We start from the raw sequence: 17,339 nt of genomic DNA on the forward strand, positions 1-17,339 counted from the left end.
TGTGGTGTCAGTAAACGATCGATTACTAGTGATTGGGATGATATTTTTATTTTCTCAAAATATTTTTGTTATTGTTTACAAACTCAGAGATTAATTCGACGGACACAGGAGGACTTTGAGGGCAAAAAACAAATAAATTAAATGAGTAGTAGTTAGTAGTTTTGGATTTTGTTTAGGTGACGATGGAAACAGAAAGTAAGCGGTTGTAAACAGGAATTTAACAAAATAAAAGAGTCTAGAAAGAGGATTATATAACAACTGTTGGTGTTTCAGCATTGTCACAGCCAGTGGAGGACACGTAAGAGGAGGGAGGATCGATCCATAAATAAGTGGTGTCGACACCAAGGGTATATAGTCGATACTGGAACGATTAGATGGATATTTTTTTGTTATTTTCTTAAAATCTTTTTTTGATGTTGTTTTTGTTCATGTTTACTAACTCAGAAAATAATTCCCTGGACACAGAACGACAAAAACCAAATAATTTAAATGAGTAGTAGATGTTTAGTTATTGTGTATGATTGACTTTGTTTTGCTCAAACAATTGTGTATCATAAAAGAGAAACAAAACCTTGTTGAAATACTTTGTTGATATTGTAAAACTGTCAGCACTCAACATAAATACATTTTAAAATGTACAGATAATACATGTGATCGGTATTGGTATCGGCCAATCTCACTCATGGATGATCGATTTCAGAATCGGCAACATAAAACCCTGATCAGAAGATCCCAAATAATGATAAATTGTGATCACATTTAACCATTTACAGACTGAACAAAGTAACTAAATAATTATTTACAAAATAAATCAATGATAAAGTCTATGGAGCTCGACCTTGCGGTGCTTTAAAAGTGATGCAGGTCCTATAAATGTCATGCAAAAATAAATTCTAGTACAGGGGTGTCCAAAGTGCAGTCCATTTGCGGCGCGTAACTAACTTTTTTAAGGGCCCGCGGGACAATTGTTAGCATTCTAATATTAAGCATGCTGGCTTTCTTTTTGCCAATTTTGCAGGCATACACATCAGTGTCAAATATTTTGACAAATGCTACCATTTAGCATGCTGGCTTTTTTTAAGCTAATTTTGTAGGCCATATTTTGGTATTTGATGCATGCTAAGCGTTCTTTTTTTTTTTTACACATTTTTCAGATGTGCACCTCTGAGTAATATATTTTGATACTTGATGCATGTTACAGTTGGTATTTTAGCATGCATGCTAGCTTCTTTTTTTTAGTCATTATGCCATTATATACCTCAGTGTTATATATTTTAGTATTTCACTAATGCTAACTGTAAGCATACTATTGTTAGCATTTTAGCATTGTACTGTTAGCATGTTAGCTTTTCTAGCTCTTTTGCTTAGGCTGACCATATTCTGAAATCCCAAAAAGAGGACATATATGCGTGCCAAGGCGGGCAGCACGCCAAGGCCTAGGTGAAAATTTGCCAATGATACTCGAACTTGCTTCATAAATAATATATTTATTTAAATAAAGCATTTTTTCTCTTCTGTTGACAGCAGTGTTGGCGCTAGGAATTTTCAAAATGGGGTCCCACGCGTATGCATTATCCTGTTATATCTCACATTCTATATTGTGTTTTGGAAAAAGGTTGTCATAAACGTTACTTAATTCATTTAAAAAAATAATAAAAAAAGAAAACAAATTAGTATACATATGTAAATGTATTCAGTTATAAACATTCATTCACTTTCTTCTTTCCTTCATGGATCTGAACTTTACCGCCGCTGGTAGTTTTTTCTATGTTTTTATTGAATAAGTTGTAGGTGTATTTATTTCAGTATAAAAGTGTAAAAAGTGTTTTGCTTGGGTCATGAAATGATGATAATGGTGTGCCAGGCCATACATACATTTTATATTTAATGCTTTAAATCCCTGGAGTCTACATCAACTTTACATCCATCCCTCATTTCAAAATGTTTTAGTTATTTTTATGTTGTTTTTTTGTTTGTTTGTTTTCCGCCCTTTTTTGTCAAACAAAACTATGTTTTTAATGGCAAACACACAAAATATGCAAAATCTTCCACCAAAAATATTTTTCTTAGTGGAATATTTGATGTGACGTAATCGGAACCTTGGATAGGTCAATAATTCATAATAACATTGATTTTCTTTCAAACTGTCATTTGAGCAATGACAGTTTGAAAGAGAAAAAAAAAAGCTTTGTTTTATTAGTCAACATTGCAACTTTTTCTAAATTACTTTTCACCTTTAAGCTTTTTTATTTAACTTTTGTTATGTTTTTGTTTATTTTAATAGTATTTTTAGAATGTGCCGTGGGCCTTTAAAACATTAGCTGTGGGCCACAAATGGCCTCCGGGGCACACTTTTGACATCCCTGCAATAGATAATAAAATTTGATAAATCTATGGATAAAAATCAGAGCCTGGCGACGCATGCGCATTTATCATAACTCTCTTGCTCTCTCTGTCTCTGCCCCTCCCTCACCAATGCTGGTGCCTGCGCACACCTTCACAATTTGTTTTGTTTTTAACCCCTTCTCAACCCTAAACGTACATTGAAAATACATGCAACCCTGACTCAAAATGCCGGACATTTGAGGCATTTAAGAAACTCAGCCCGGACAGCCCCGCAAAAGAGGACATGTCCGGGGAAAAGAGGACGTATGGTCAGTCTACTTTTGCTTGGAGCAAGAAATTAGTCATATTTTTTGTTAATAGACGCCATCTTGCCAGTGGGCTAACTGTTAAAATTTCTGTTGGGCTTTGGCTCATCAGCATTCACACAAAATTTCGACCCAAATTGCAATTTTCTTGATATATTGTCATGGTTTTGAAGGTGAAAATACAAAAATAGCCCCAACATCCTTCAATTTATCAGTCTGTGGCTCTCAGTGGAAAAGGTTTGGGCACCCTTGTTCTCATACTTGACTTACCCAGTTTGGTGATGCCTATTTCCTGTAGGTCCTCCCATGTGATGTCCGTGATGAAGTCGATGTTCTCGTAGCCGTTCTGCACCAACACCTGGTGGTACTGACTTAGACCAATAGCGCACAACCACTCTCCGAGACTGGCCTACAGGAAGAGCAGAAACAAAGGAGCTCATAACTTAGAATAGCTTCTTTTTAATGACTTAATTACATGTCTTTTTTTTAATTTTTTTTTACTCACCGGCTTCTGCTCGGGCAGCCACTCCGTGACACTCAGTTTGTTAATCTCTGCCGCCATCTTCTTTCTGTGGCCGGGTTTCGTTACTCCAATAGCTGTTAGATCCTACAAAACACACAACGCAGGCAAGTCGTGTACGGTGGCGGCTTGTGCGGGATCGCAGTCACATGTTCGCACTCACACACGATAGCAGCAAAAGCGAGAGAGAGAGCGAGAGAGAGAGCGTGGAGCGGAAATAAATGTTTGAAAAATAAAGACAGGATGGACAATGTCTGCAAAATGCAATGGAAGTGAAATACTTTAAAATTGTGTCTATCGTTCACAATCCCTAGGTAAGACAAGAACACGTTTGACCTTTTTTATGCATTCTAACTCGTAAAATACATCAAGCAAGAGGTGGCTAACAATGCAGATACTCGGAGTACAATATTGAACCTATAAAGCCCTCTAAAAAAACATCCAAAAACCGGCAACAATACTCCATTTACAACTCGTGACCTGAGCAGTGATTTGTATTTATATAGCGCTTTTTCTCTCGAGACTCAAAGCGCTTTACATAGTGAAACCCATTATATACATCTATAGCAGGGGTCACCAACGCGGTGCCCGCCACCAGGTAGCCCGTAAGGACCAGATGAGTAGCCCACTGGCCTGTTCTAAAAATAGCTCAAATAGCAGCACTTACCAGTGAGCTGCCTCTATTTTTTAAATTGTATTTATTTACTAGCAAGCTGGTCTCGCTTTGCCCGACATTTTTAATTCTAAGAGAGACAAAACTCAAATAGAATTTGAAAATCCAAGAAAATATTTTAAAGACTTGGTCTTCACTTGTTTAAATAAATTCATTAATTTTTTTACTTTGCTTCTTATAACTTTCAGAAAGACAATTTTAGAGATAAAATACAACCTTAAAAATAATTTTAGGATTTTTAAACACATATACCTTTTTACCTTTTAGATTCCTTCCTCTTCTTTCCTGACAATTTAAATCAATGTTCAAGTAATTTTTTTAAATTTTATTGTAAAAAATAATACATACATTTTAATTAAATTCTTCAATTTAGCTTCTGTTTTTTCGACGAAGAATATTTGTGAAATATTTCTTCAAACTTATTATGATTAAAATTCAAAAAAATTATTCTGGCAAATCTAGAAAATCTGTAGAATCAAATTTAAATCTTATTTCAAAGTATTTTGAATTTCTTTTAAAATTTTTGTTCTGGAAAATCTAGAAGAAATAATGATTTGTTAGAAATATAGCTTGGTCCAATTTGTTATATATTCTAACAAAGTGCAGATTGGATTTTAACCTATTTAAAACATGTCATCAAAATTCTAAAATTAATCTTAATCAGGAAAAATTACTAATGATGTTCCATAAATTCTTTTTTTAATTTTTTCAAAAAGATTCGAATTAGCTAGTTTTTCTCTTCTTTTTTTCGGTTGAATTTTGAATTTTAAAGAGTCGAAATTGAAGATAAACTATGTTTCAAAATTTAATTGTCATTTTTTTCTTGTTTTCTCCTCTTTTAACCCGTTCAATTAAGTGTAAATATCATTAATTATTAATAATAACATAGAGTTAAAGGTAAATTGAGCAAATTGGCTATTTCTAGCAATTTATTTAAGTGTGTATCAAACTGGTAGCCCTTCGCATTAATCAGTACCCAAGAAGTAGCTCTTGGTTTCAAAAAGGTTGGTGACCCCTGATCTATAGGCTACATTTAAACCGGTGTGGCTGGCACGGCCGCTCTACCAACCGAGCCACGCCTCCCCAAATATACAAAGTCGTGCTCATAAGTTTACATACCCTGGGAGAATTTATGATTTCTTGGCCATTCTTCAGAGAACCTTTCTTCCACTCATGCTTAATGGTTGTGTGAAGCTATTTATTGGCAAACAACTGTGTTTACTCTTTTTAAATCAAAATGACAAAAGAAAGTACCCAAATGACCCTGATCAAAAGTTTACATACCCCAGTGACTGATACAAAATCTGATAAAATGCACAAAAGTCGACACAAACAGGTTTGAATGGCTAATCAAGGCTCCAATCCTCACCTGTGACCTGTTTGTTTGTAAGTAATGTGTGTGTATAAAAGGTCAGTGAGTTTCTGGGCTTCTGACAGACCATTGCATCTTTCATCCAGTGCTGCACAGATGTTTCTGGATTCTGAGTCATGGGGAAGGCAAAATAATTGTCAAAGGATCTGCGAGAAAAGGTAATTGAACTGCATAAAACAGGAAAGGGGTATAAAAAGATATCAAAGGAATTGAGAATGCCAATCAGCAGTGTTCAAACGCTGATTAAGAAGTGGAAAATGAGGGATTCAGGTACACCAGCAAAGATTTCAGCCAGGAAAATTGTTCGAGATGCAAAGAAAAATCCACAAATAACTTCAGCTGAAATACAGGACTCTCTGAAAAATTGTGGTGTGGCTGTTTGAAGATGCACAATAAGGAGGCACTTGAAGAAAAATGAGCTGCAGGTTCATTTGGGTACTTTCTTTTGTCATTTAGATTTAAAAAGAGTAAACACAGTTGTTTGCCAATAAATAGCTTCACACAACCATTAAGCATGAGTGGAAGAAAGGTTTTTGTGTTAACATTCATATTCTCTGAAGAATGGCCAAGAAATCATAAATCCTCCCAGGGTATGTAAACTTATGAGCACAACTGTACGTTAACCAAGTATTAGCGATATTGTTATTGTAAGCGCTAACGCAGACAAACTATTGTTAGCGGTGCCGTGATCACAGAGAGCTAACTAGCTTGTGCTGCTATAATGGCATACTGAGCTGCTGCTGCTGCATCGCCTCTGAGTTGGTGAAAGTTCATTCTAGATTTTAAATCACGCCTCTCACCAGGATAGTAGAAGGTTGTGGACATAAACCGAGAAGTTGTTCAACTTTGACATCCAACTTAGGCTGAAAAGACGCTCCTTTGCTGCACTTTTTTAAATTTATTTTTTTAAACCTGCGTGAGGATTATGGTTAATTCTTTATCCAAACGATAACGTATAAACATTCCATCAGTTGGCATCTCAGTGAGAGCAGACATTGTACAGTAAGTTATTGTTTTATTGTATTCATTGTTGGTATTTCTTGTTCAGCACTTAGCAATATTGCTACTTGATGCTAAGTGTTTCACTAAAGCTGGATCTATTTAGCACTTAGCTTCTAAAACTTGTAGGTCATCCTCCTTATATTCAGGCTCAAAAATACAAGGTTCTGGATCATCAATTATCCCAAAGTAGTCTTTGTTGTCTCTCATGAAGTCTGCCATGATTAGTAGTATTTGTTATTGTTGAATAGAAAAGCAAATGTGATGCCGCCGTATGTCTAAAATGAGCAAAATACGTAAATATTACGTGTTATTATGAACGTGTTACTACATTACATATATACTTATAGCATGTATAAGTATATATGTGGACTTATATATAAAAGACTTATATAAAGGTTGAAGCTCAATTAAATGTGTTGCATCACCCATAGATCAGTGATTCTCAGAATGGTACGTGTACGTAACTCCAGTGGTACTCCAAACAAATATTCAAACACAGTGTTACTGTTCAAACTCTGTATAAAGTTACTGTGGCCACAAATATTAAATACTAATGTTTAATAAAACATCTGCCTTGTTTTTAATGAACACTTAGACCTACTATGCTAAGTAGTAGGTCTAAGTGTTGGTTTTTAATGTTGGTCATTTGGTGGGAAAAGTTTGAGAACCGCTGCCGTGGATTATTAAGATGCCAAAACTTGGTATGTAATCAGAAAATACCAGCATGGCATGTGCATTCTATTTCATTCTATTCTAATTCTGAATTGAAGCAATATGGAGTTCACACTATAATGTGTTTTTTTTCACACAACTACACACGGTGTCAGCTAATGCTGTATTCAAGACCGCTGGAAAGTCAGAAATATCCCACTTGCAGCTTTCAAGGTCTGACCTTTAAGAGGAATAAGAAATGAGTACGTGTTTTATACAAAATATCTCATGCATAACCGATTTGAAATTACATACGGCTAAATGTAGTTTGGATAATCTTCTAAATCAGTGGTGACTAACACTTTTTCAGCAGGCAAGTCGAGGTGATCTACTTCTTATGTATATATATATATATTAGGGGTGTAACGGTACGTGTATTTGTATTGAACCGTTTCGGTACGGGGGGTTTGGTTCGGAGGTGTACCGAACGAGTTTCCACACGGACATATTAAGTATCGTAACGCACGTTGTGTAAACAATGCACACCGAGGCACAACACACGGCATGCTAGCAGCTAACAGGCTACGATAGACTGACCATACGTCCTCTTTATACCGGACATGTCCTCTTTTGCGGAGCTGTCAGGGCGGAGTTTCTTAAATGCCTCAAATGTCCGGCATTTTGAGTTAGGGTTGCGTGTATTTTCAATGTACGTTTAGGGTTAAGAAGGGGTTAAAAACAAAATAAATTGTGGAGGTGAGGGAGGGGCAGAGACAAAGAGAGTGAGAGAGTTATGATAAACGCGCATGCGTCGCCAGGCTCTGCTTTTAATCCATAGATTTATCAGATTTAATTTTTTATTATCTATAGCAGGGGTGTCAAAAGTGTGCCCCGGAGGCCATTTGCGGCCCACAGCTAATGTTTTAAAGGCCCACGGCACATTCTAAAAAATACTATTAAAATAAACAAAAACATAACAAAAGTGAAATAAAAAAGCTTAAAGGTGAAATGTAATTTAGAAAAAGTTGCAATGTTGACTAATAAAACAAAGCTGTTTTTTTTTCTTTCAAACTGTCATTGCTCAAAACATAATATTGAATCAAAATCAATGTTATTATGAATTATTGACCTATCCAAGGGGGTTCCGATTACTTCACATCAAATATTCCACTAAGAAAAATATTTTTGGTGGAAGATTTTGCAAATTTGGTAAATAAATAACCCAAAAATGTATATTTTGTTGTTTTCTTACTGTACCGAAAATGAACCGAACCGTGACCTCTAAACCGAGGTACGTACCGAACCGACATTTTTGCGTACCGTTGCACCCCTATATATATATATATATATATATATATATATATATATATATATATATATATATATATATATATATATATATATATATATATATATATATATATATATATATATATATATATATATAACATTTATTTATTTTGCCATTTTTGTTAACAAGTTAAAGGTGTACAAAATACAAACATGTTTAACACATATAGATTCCTTTCTTTCATGAAGACAAGAATAAAAGTTGGTGTATTACCTGATTCTGTTGACTTGCATTGATTGGAATCAGACAAGATTCACAGTAGTGCTGACAACTTCAACATTTTCCATTTTCCATTTTGGAGGAGAAAAAAAGTCCTCCTTTCTGTCCAATACCACATTGAAGTGGTTGGTTTCTGGTTATTTGTCCAGCTTCCATACTCCTTTTTACTCACTTTACAAGAAATACATTGACGGTAAACTCCGTGGCTTGCTAGCTTGTATGCGCTAGCTTTCGGAGACTCTTATTTTGTTAGCGCAGGCTGGATGGAGCAGCACTTTTATTGTGAAGACAGGAACCGTGCGGTCAGTCTTTAGACTTTTGACGCGAGGTACAGCTGAAATAAAAAGTGTTTCTTACCTTCCTGTTGGTCATTTTTTCTTAATAATGATCCGGCAGCAGCCAGCATCATATCACAAGACCCTCGGGTGCCGCGAATGTCAATCAAGTGACGAAAGTGACGTTATAGTGAAGATTTATGAGTGCTAATTTTTATTTTTTTCAATGCCTGGCTGGCGGTCGATTGACACACAGTCCGCGATCTAACTGATATTTCACATGAAAGATGTGTCGGAAGGCTTCGCAGTTGGGAGTTAAAAAAAAAAAAGATGTCCGACTAGCTAGCATGACACAAACAACACCTCAATACAGCCCTTGCATAGAAACGGGTTCAGAACATTCAGCGAGAGAATACCTCACTGATGCAAAGTCAGCATTTCACTGTGATTATTCGCAGGACTGACTTGACGGGTTTTGTATGCTGGACTGCAGGGATGTCCAAAGTGCGGCCCGGGGGACATTTTCAGCCCGCAGCTTAATTGTTATTGGCCCTCTGCATTTTATGAAAACTTCAAATATTATTAGATATGACACTAATCTGCTTGGTCCAATATAACACAAAGCTGTTTTGTATATTAGCATATATTGACCTTTTTGAAGATTTAGTGTACAAAATGTGTCAAAGTAGCCCCAACATACTTTCATTTACTGAACACGTAGAACAAGTTTGGACCCGCCTGCTGAGCCGTTTCTTTCCTTTTTCTTTACAGAAGGAAAGGTTGTGTTTTTGCTTCGTTCCTGTGAGAATCCTGCGCGTGACTAAAGCATTAAGGAGTGGGACTATCCAGGACGAGCTGTGGTGTGCTGAAACAACCACCAGGTAACATCTGTGAGCAAATAATCATGTATCATCTCTTTCTCTTTCGGACCTAACAGGCCTTATCAGGTCGGGAGAGCATAATTATCTCACGCTTTAATTGACACTATATTGAACACACAAATAAAAATAGCATTTGTTGCCTGTTACCGCTTCCTAAAATTAGACTTAACAATAAAATATAATCATATAAATCCTCCAGAAATTTTATATTGTTTACATTTTTGTGTTACTCCTTATATCAACTACACTTAAAGTTTATTGTCTTGAAAAAATAAAGTTAAAATTCACACTTTAGTTTTCATATCACTTTAGTTCAAAGTGCATTGGAGGACTTTGAGGTCTTTTTCAACTAAAAATACCGTAATGTAAATAGATATAAAAAAAAAGAAAAACAAGCAAACACACTGAATAGGTGTGTTATTGTTTGTGCTATGGCGCCATCTCAATGAAATGACATGTAGTGCAGACTCAGCAATCTGCACAAGGAAACCATTGGCACTAAATAACAATTACACAATAACAAACAATTACACAGTAAATAACAATTACACAATAACAAACAATTACACAGTAAATAACAATTACACATTAACAAACAATTACACAGTAAATAACAATTACACAGTAAATAACAATTACACAATAACAAACAATTACACAATAAATAACAATTACACAATAACAAACAATTACTTGATGCTTAATTTGACTTGTCAATCAAAGAATCTGCATCCAAAACTTGTTCACAGTAATTGATGTGACCAACAAGAACATGTTCCTAATGTACCACTTCCACTTTGGATCCAGTAAGGAAACAAAGCCTTCATTTAGAACACAGGTGTCAAACTTAAATCTGGCCCGACATAATTTGTTGTGGCTTGCCACAACATTTAAATGTGGACCTGCACTTCATTTGAATGTGGCCCATCCCATAATTTTAATGGGCACGCCACATACATTATGTGTTATGTGGTCTGCCACATCATTGTAATGTGGATCTGCACTTCATTTTAACGTGGCCCATCCCATAATTTTAATGGGCACGCTACGCAATTGTAATATGGTCTGCCATTAAATTTTATGTGGTCTGCCATTTCATTAATGTGGCCAGCCACATCTTTTTAAAATGGCTAGCTACATCTTTTTATTCGGCCAGCCACATCTTTTTAAGGTGGCCCACCACAACATTTTAATGTGGTCCGCCACTTTATTGAATGTGACCAGCTATATCTTTTAATGTGGCCATATTTTTTTTTTTTTAAGTGGCCAGCCATATTTTTTAAGTGGCCTGCCACGTCATTCGAATGTGGCCCGCCACATCCTAATGTGACCCTGCACTGTAATGTGGTTCGCCACTTTATTGAATGTGGCCAGGTATATTTTTATGTGGCCTGCCACATCTTTTTAATGTGGACTACGACATAATTCTAATGTGGACCTGCACTTCATTTTAAAATGGCCCATCTCATCATTTTAATGGGCACACTACATAATTCCAATGCGGCCAGCCACATCTTTTTTAAATGTGGCCAACCACAACTTTTTATGCGGCCAGCCAGATCTTTTTATGTAGCCAGCCACATCTTTTTAAGGTGGCCTGCTACAACATTTTAACGTGGTCCGCCACTTTACTGAATGTGGCCAGCTATATTTTTTTTATATAGCCAGCCACATCTTTTTAATGTGGACCTGCACTTCATTTTAAGGGGCCCCATCCCATAATTTTAATGGGCACGCTACATAATTCTAATGCGGCCAGCCATAACTTTTTACATGGCCAGCCACATCTTTTTAAAGTGGCCAGCCAGATCTTTTTAAACCGCCAGCCACATCTTTTTAAAGTGGACCGTCACAACATTTTAACGTGGTCCGCTACTTTACTGTACGTGGCCAGCTGTATGTTTTTATATAGCCAGCAACATTTTTCCAAGTAGCCCGCCACGTCTTTTTAACGTGGAACTGCACTTCATTTAAAGTGGCCCATCTCATAATTTTAATGGGCACACTACATAATTCTAATGCCGCCAGCCACATCTTTTTAGGCAGCCAGCCACATCTTTTTAAGGAAGTCCGCCACTTCACTGAATGGCCGGCTATATTTTTTTATATAGCCTGCCACATTTTTTAAAATGGCCTGCCACATCTGTTTAAGATGGACCTGCACTTAATTTTAATGTGGCCCATCCCATAATTTTAATGGGCACGCTACATCATTCTTGGATGTCATCAAAAACAAACACTTTAATATGTGTTTGCCATCTTGACATAAGATTTTAAAGCAAGTTATCCATCAATCTGTAACAAATATAATATTCAATAACAGTTGCCATTGTACGTTTACATTACATGAATCTGACAAGTCGGCATGCAGGCTCGGTGGCAGTCTTGTGCGTCGTAGGAAACAGTTTGGTGCTTACAGAAGGTGACTACAGACTTGCAGGGGTGACAAGTGAACAGGGAACACCAGGACAGGAACAACCGTGCTTATTTTTAGGAAATTATCTTTTTTTTCCCCCGCATGCATGCACAAATCACTTCTGTGCGGACTAGGTCTCCGTTGTGCTGGTCTGGGGTGCCCGTGACCAGTGCCTTACCTCCGGGGTCATTCGGCTAACGGTGGGCAAGTCATACCCGGCGCCCAAGAAGTTTGGAGCGTAGACCTGCAGCTGAAAGTCGCTCAGCCATTGGACAACGGCCTCTGAGCTCTACAGGAGAGGAGACAGGAGGGCAATGCTGTCACTGGTTTCCATGGCAGCCAGCATCTTGGTGCCACCAAGAACTGTCCTGAAACCAAGTCTGTCCGTAGCCAACATAGCAACAATTAGGGAATACAAGGAAGACTCATTCATCTCTATGAATGTTCTGAACTCCTGTTTCAACGCCACTCTCTTTGATCAGATTATAGCTGGTGCGCTACGACACCCTTTTCTAGCATGGTTGGATGTTGGAGTTGCGCCATACAGGCGATATAAATGATATAATTATGACCTCCTTCTGAGTCAGCACTACGTTTCTTACATGTACCATTATCACCGGAGGACGAGGAATAGCTTAACATGCTGCGCTACACACTGTTGGAGGATATGCTAACCGCTTAGGTAGTGCTCTTGGATGTAAACAAAAGTGGCCTCATCGATACCAAGTATAGTATCAGTAGGGATGTTTTTTTTTTCGCATTTGAACCGATACGGTACCAATTCCCGGTGCCTGGTAACTGATACCAGTACTCAACGGTACTAAGTTTCGGTACATTTGTGAGTTAATAAATATTGTTTTTAATTATAACATTTAAAAATGAACTGATTATGATAATTTCTGTCTAGTTGTTATATCGTGTCTTATAACATATTTTCCGCACTATAAGGCGTACCGGATTATAAGGCGTACCTTCAATGAATGGCATATTTTAAAACGTTGTTCATATATAAGGCGCACCGCATTATAAGGCGCATAAAATAGACGCTACAGTAGAGGCTTGGGTTACGTTATGCATCCCGTAGTTGTGAGACCTGTTGTGGCTCAATATTGGTCCATATATAAGGCGCACCAGATTATAAGGCGCACTGTCAGCTTTTGAGAAAATTGGAGGTTTTTAAGGTGCGCCTTATAGTGCGGAAAATACGGTAATAACATTTCTGAGTCAATTCCTTTGTTGGCATTGAAAATAGCATCTCTATCTAGAGGCGGTTTGGCCGAGTCCGCTCTCAGTGCTGCTGGAGTGTTAGGGATGTAACGATATGGAAATGTTACATCCCAATTTTTGTGACCAACATTTTTAATGGTTAAAGCTTTTATTGTTCTAAATATTGGTTTGTACTAAAGCGCTTTATTGCATTTAAATGAAAAGTGCTTTGCAAATAAAATCTAATATTGTTTATCTGGTTTTCTGGTGGGCCTTCCACTATTTGGTTGTCCTACCCTTTTCAGCTGTCCTTCAACGCCCCGTAAAATCTCCTCCGTCGCGTATTTCTCGGATGGTTTATTCAATATCTTAGTTACTCAGACAGTAATGTATTTATACAAGTTTAGATTGAGGTATGTCGTTTCTTAATGGGGAAAGACGCTAATATATTTTTTTACATGTTAGCATTTAAGCTAGCAAGGTAGCACTGGTCAATCCGTGAGTTTAGCAATTTTTTGATCGTTTTAATTGAAATCACATTATTACCATTTATCGCTACAGTTAGAGCCGGAGTTTGCAACTAGATGACACTACAGTAATTCGATTGATATTTCTTTACTATTAATCACATTTTTTGTCGTTTTTGCTATTGTTTACAAACTCAGTAAATAATTCCCTGGACACTGGAGGGCTTTAAGAGCAAAAACCAGAGGATTTAAATAATTGGAATACTTAATAGATTTTGTTACACCGCCATCCTGCGTTTTTGTCTGATTATAATTGTGAGCCAAAATGGAAACACTCGTTGATCTTTAACATTTTAAGTATCAGTATCAGTATTGGTATGAGCAATACTACTTGGCATTGGATCGTCACCCAAATTTGTAGTATCGCTCAAAACTAACAAAAGAAGAATACGTGCTTAGCACATTTAAACAGAGGTGTAGATTGAGGAAGTTCCCATCAGGGTTTTACGTTGCTGATTCCGATGCCTGTCATCCATGAGTGAGATCGGCCAATACTGATACTGATCATACGTATTAACAGTGCATTTTGTAATGTATTCATGGTGAGTGCTAATGACAGTTAAACAATATCAACACGATATTAAAACTACTTCCTTATTCTCTTGTATTACATACAATTGTTTGATCAAAACAAACTCAATAGTACACAATAACTAAACAAAAGCAGAACTATCCACTACTCATTGTGATCATTTCTGTCCTCAAAGTCCTGCTGTGTCCAGAAAATTGCTCTGTGAATTTGTAAATATTTTTTTTTTTTAAATATATAAAAAAAGATTTTCAGGAAATAAAAATATAAATTTAATTTTTCCGGTATCGACTATTTACTGATATTACCTTTGATGTCAACACCACCAATTTAGGCATCGATCTTTTGTGTTGTGTACTGACTGTGACAACGCTGAAAAACCAACAGTACTCTTATATTGTTAATTTCCTGCATTAGCTGCTTACTTTCTGCTTCTGTCTACACTTCAGCTTTACTAAGCACTTATTTTGTCTGTAGTTTCAAGCTAGCTTAATGGCTATCCATCTCCATCCAGGTTGGCTCTTGGTGTGTAACATGGCCTCGCTACTTGAAAATGATACTTAGGATGCTAAGACATGCAGTTAATTTGCAGAAATGGAGGTTGTTATTATTAACTTGGGGGAGCGGTATATGGAGACACATAATTAATTGCTAGCCACTTATCAGCCGGGGGACCAACACTAATGGGGATCAGCATTTGTGATCGCAATCACATACTTTTTCACCAACAATCGTCCAATACTGATCGATTGGCACAGCCCTAGTGTAAATAAAACCATGTTAAAACAGTAAATTAGCGAGTAGATTAACAATAGTTTAGACCCAATGATACAAATGGAAATGAGGCGATTTCTTACCGCACACGTCAACCGCTAAATTATGAGCCTTTGTAACTCGTTTTGAAAAGGTGCTATTATCATTCATACACCGAATAATATTTCATCGTCGCAAGAGGGCTGCAATATATATCGCAGTTACGGCTGTCAAGATTAACGAGTTAACTCATGTGATTAATCACACAAAAGATGCAAAGTCAGCATTTCACTGTGCTTATTCGCAGGACTGACTTGACGGGTTTTGTAAGCTGGACTGCAGGGGTGTCCAAAGTGCGGCCCGGGGAACATTTTCAGCCCGCAGCTTAATTTTTATTGGCCCTCTGCATTTTATGAAAACTTAAAATATTATTACATATGACACTAATCTGCTTGGTCCAATACAACACAAAGCTATGGATGTTTTATATATATATATGTTGACCTTTTTGCAGATTTAGTGTAAGAAATGTGTCAAAGTAGCCCCAGCATACTTTCATTTACTGAACATGTAGAAAAAGTTTGGACCCGCCTGCTGAGTCGTTTCTTTCTTTTTTCTTTACAGTAGGAAATGTTGTGTTTTTGCTTCGTTCCTGTGAGAATCCTGCGCCTGACTAAAGCATTAAGGAGTGGCATTATCCAGGATGAGCTGAAACAACCACCAGGTAACATCTGTGAGCAGATAATTCTGTATCATCTCTTTCTCTTTTGGACCTAACAGGCCTTGTCAGGTCGGGAGTGCATAATTATCTCACGCTTTAATTGACACTATATTGAACACAAAAATAATTAAAGCTGCAAGCAGCGATGGACGGGACCGAATTTGACGGCACATAAAATCCAAACCGGAGCTGTAATTAGAACTCTTTCGTCAACTTTTAATCAGAAGGGTTCAATCTCTCTCCTGTGCTAGTTTGAAGCCGACACGACAAACACGCTCAGAGGAGATAATGTTTGAAAAAAGGTGACCGGTTTATACAAAACTTTTGTTTTGAAGGGGGAATTGCAAACTTCCTGTTGATTTTTGCTGGGGGTTGTCAGTGAATGAAATCTAGGTCTAAGTGAGACCTACATAGGGATTTTTGATTCATGTCTCTACGACATTCCTACTGGAAGTTACAGGCAGTTTTGTATGTGTTTTCTTCCTAGGAGAAGTTTTGTCTGTGTTTTCTTTCTAGGGGGTGCTAGAGCGCAATTCTGAGTTTTGGGGTTGGGTTTTTTTATTAGCTCGCAATTTTTGCCAGTCCTGATGTGTGTGTCCAGTTTGGTGAGTTTTGAAGCATGTTAAGGGCGTCAAATTATAGCTCAAAGAGGCAAAGGTGACTGTTTTTACAAAACTTTTGTTTTGAGGGGGGAATTGCAACCTTCCTGTTGATTTTTGCTGGGGGATGTCAATGTATGAAATCTAGGTCTAAGTGAGACCTACATAGAGGTTTTTCATAGGTGTTTCATGTCTCTATGACATTCCTACTGGGAGTTACAGGCAGTTGTGTCTGTGTTTTCTTCCTAGGGGGCGCTAGAGCGCAATTTTGAGTTTTGGGGTTTGGTTTTTTGACTAGATCGCAATTTTCGCCAGTCCTGATGTGTGTGTCAAATTTGGTGAGTTTTGAAGCATATTAAGGGGGTCAAATTACAGCTCAAAGTAGGGTCCTCTGTCCCAAAGGGACATTCGGTCCCTAAAAATAGCATTTGTTGCCTGTTACCGCTTCCTACAATTAGACTTAACCATAAAATATAATCATATAAATGTTATATGGTTTACATATTTGTGTTACTCTTATATCAGCTACACTTAAAGTTTATTTTCTTGAAAAAATTTCAATTCACACTTAAGTTTTCAAATCAGTGGTGTTACCCCAATACAGGGGTGTTCAAAGTGCATTGGAGGCCTTTGAGGTATTTTTAAATTAGAAATACCGTAAATTACGGATTATCAACCTAGGCTTTGAACCCTGCGGCTTATAAAACGGTGCGGCTAATTCGTGGATTCTTCTTTGCTGGCGGCCATAATGTAAATAGAATAATATTTCATCATCGCAAGAGGCTGCAATATATATCGCAGTTAGGGCTGTCAAGATTAAATAGTTAACTCATGTGATTAATCACACAAAAGAAATCACATTATTCGTGTGCACACTTAGATTAATCATGCAATTTATTTTGAGCGTACAAGCTCTTTTACAGCATCCACCGTACGGTCAGAGATCAGATCGATGCATACGTCAGTACAAAAATGAGGGAGGAGAGAGTGCTC

At 37.1% G+C, this 17,339-nt stretch overlaps 2 protein-coding genes across 9 annotated transcripts in view; one reads left to right on the forward strand and one right to left on the reverse strand.

The window, feature by feature from the left end:
• caskin1 (CASK interacting protein 1) overlaps window positions 1–17,339 on the reverse strand; it is a 275,600-nt gene that overhangs the window by 25,490 nt on the left and 232,771 nt on the right. For 4 of the 5 annotated variants that reach the window (XM_062036952.1, XM_062036950.1, XM_062036949.1 and 1 more), the window contains 3 exons: window positions 12,190–12,300; window positions 3,157–3,258; window positions 2,922–3,060 (listed from right to left, as the gene is read on the reverse strand). In XM_062036952.1, coding sequence (XP_061892936.1) covers window positions 2,922–3,060; window positions 3,157–3,258; window positions 12,190–12,300 — 352 coding nt within the window. The remainder of the gene's footprint in view (window positions 1–2,921; window positions 3,061–3,156; window positions 3,259–12,189; window positions 12,301–17,339) is intronic. The other variant, XM_062036951.1, reaches the window with a different exon arrangement.
• Window positions 1–17,339, forward strand: part of LOC133642635 (phosphoribosyl pyrophosphate synthase-associated protein 2) — a 327,925-nt gene that overhangs the window by 21,114 nt on the left and 289,472 nt on the right. For 3 of the 4 annotated variants that reach the window (XM_062036958.1, XM_062036957.1, XM_062036959.1), the window contains exons 2-3: window positions 9,486–9,595; window positions 15,651–15,750. In XM_062036958.1, coding sequence (XP_061892942.1) covers window positions 15,657–15,750 — 94 coding nt within the window. In that variant the 5' untranslated portion in view covers window positions 9,486–9,595; window positions 15,651–15,656. The remainder of the gene's footprint in view (window positions 1–9,485; window positions 9,596–15,650; window positions 15,751–17,339) is intronic. The other variant, XM_062036960.1, reaches the window with a different exon arrangement.

The sequence above is a fragment of the Entelurus aequoreus genome, linkage group LG25, assembly GCF_033978785.1.
Source record: "Entelurus aequoreus isolate RoL-2023_Sb linkage group LG25, RoL_Eaeq_v1.1, whole genome shotgun sequence".
In the NCBI taxonomy this organism is placed as follows: Eukaryota; Metazoa; Chordata; class Actinopteri; order Syngnathiformes; family Syngnathidae; genus Entelurus; species Entelurus aequoreus.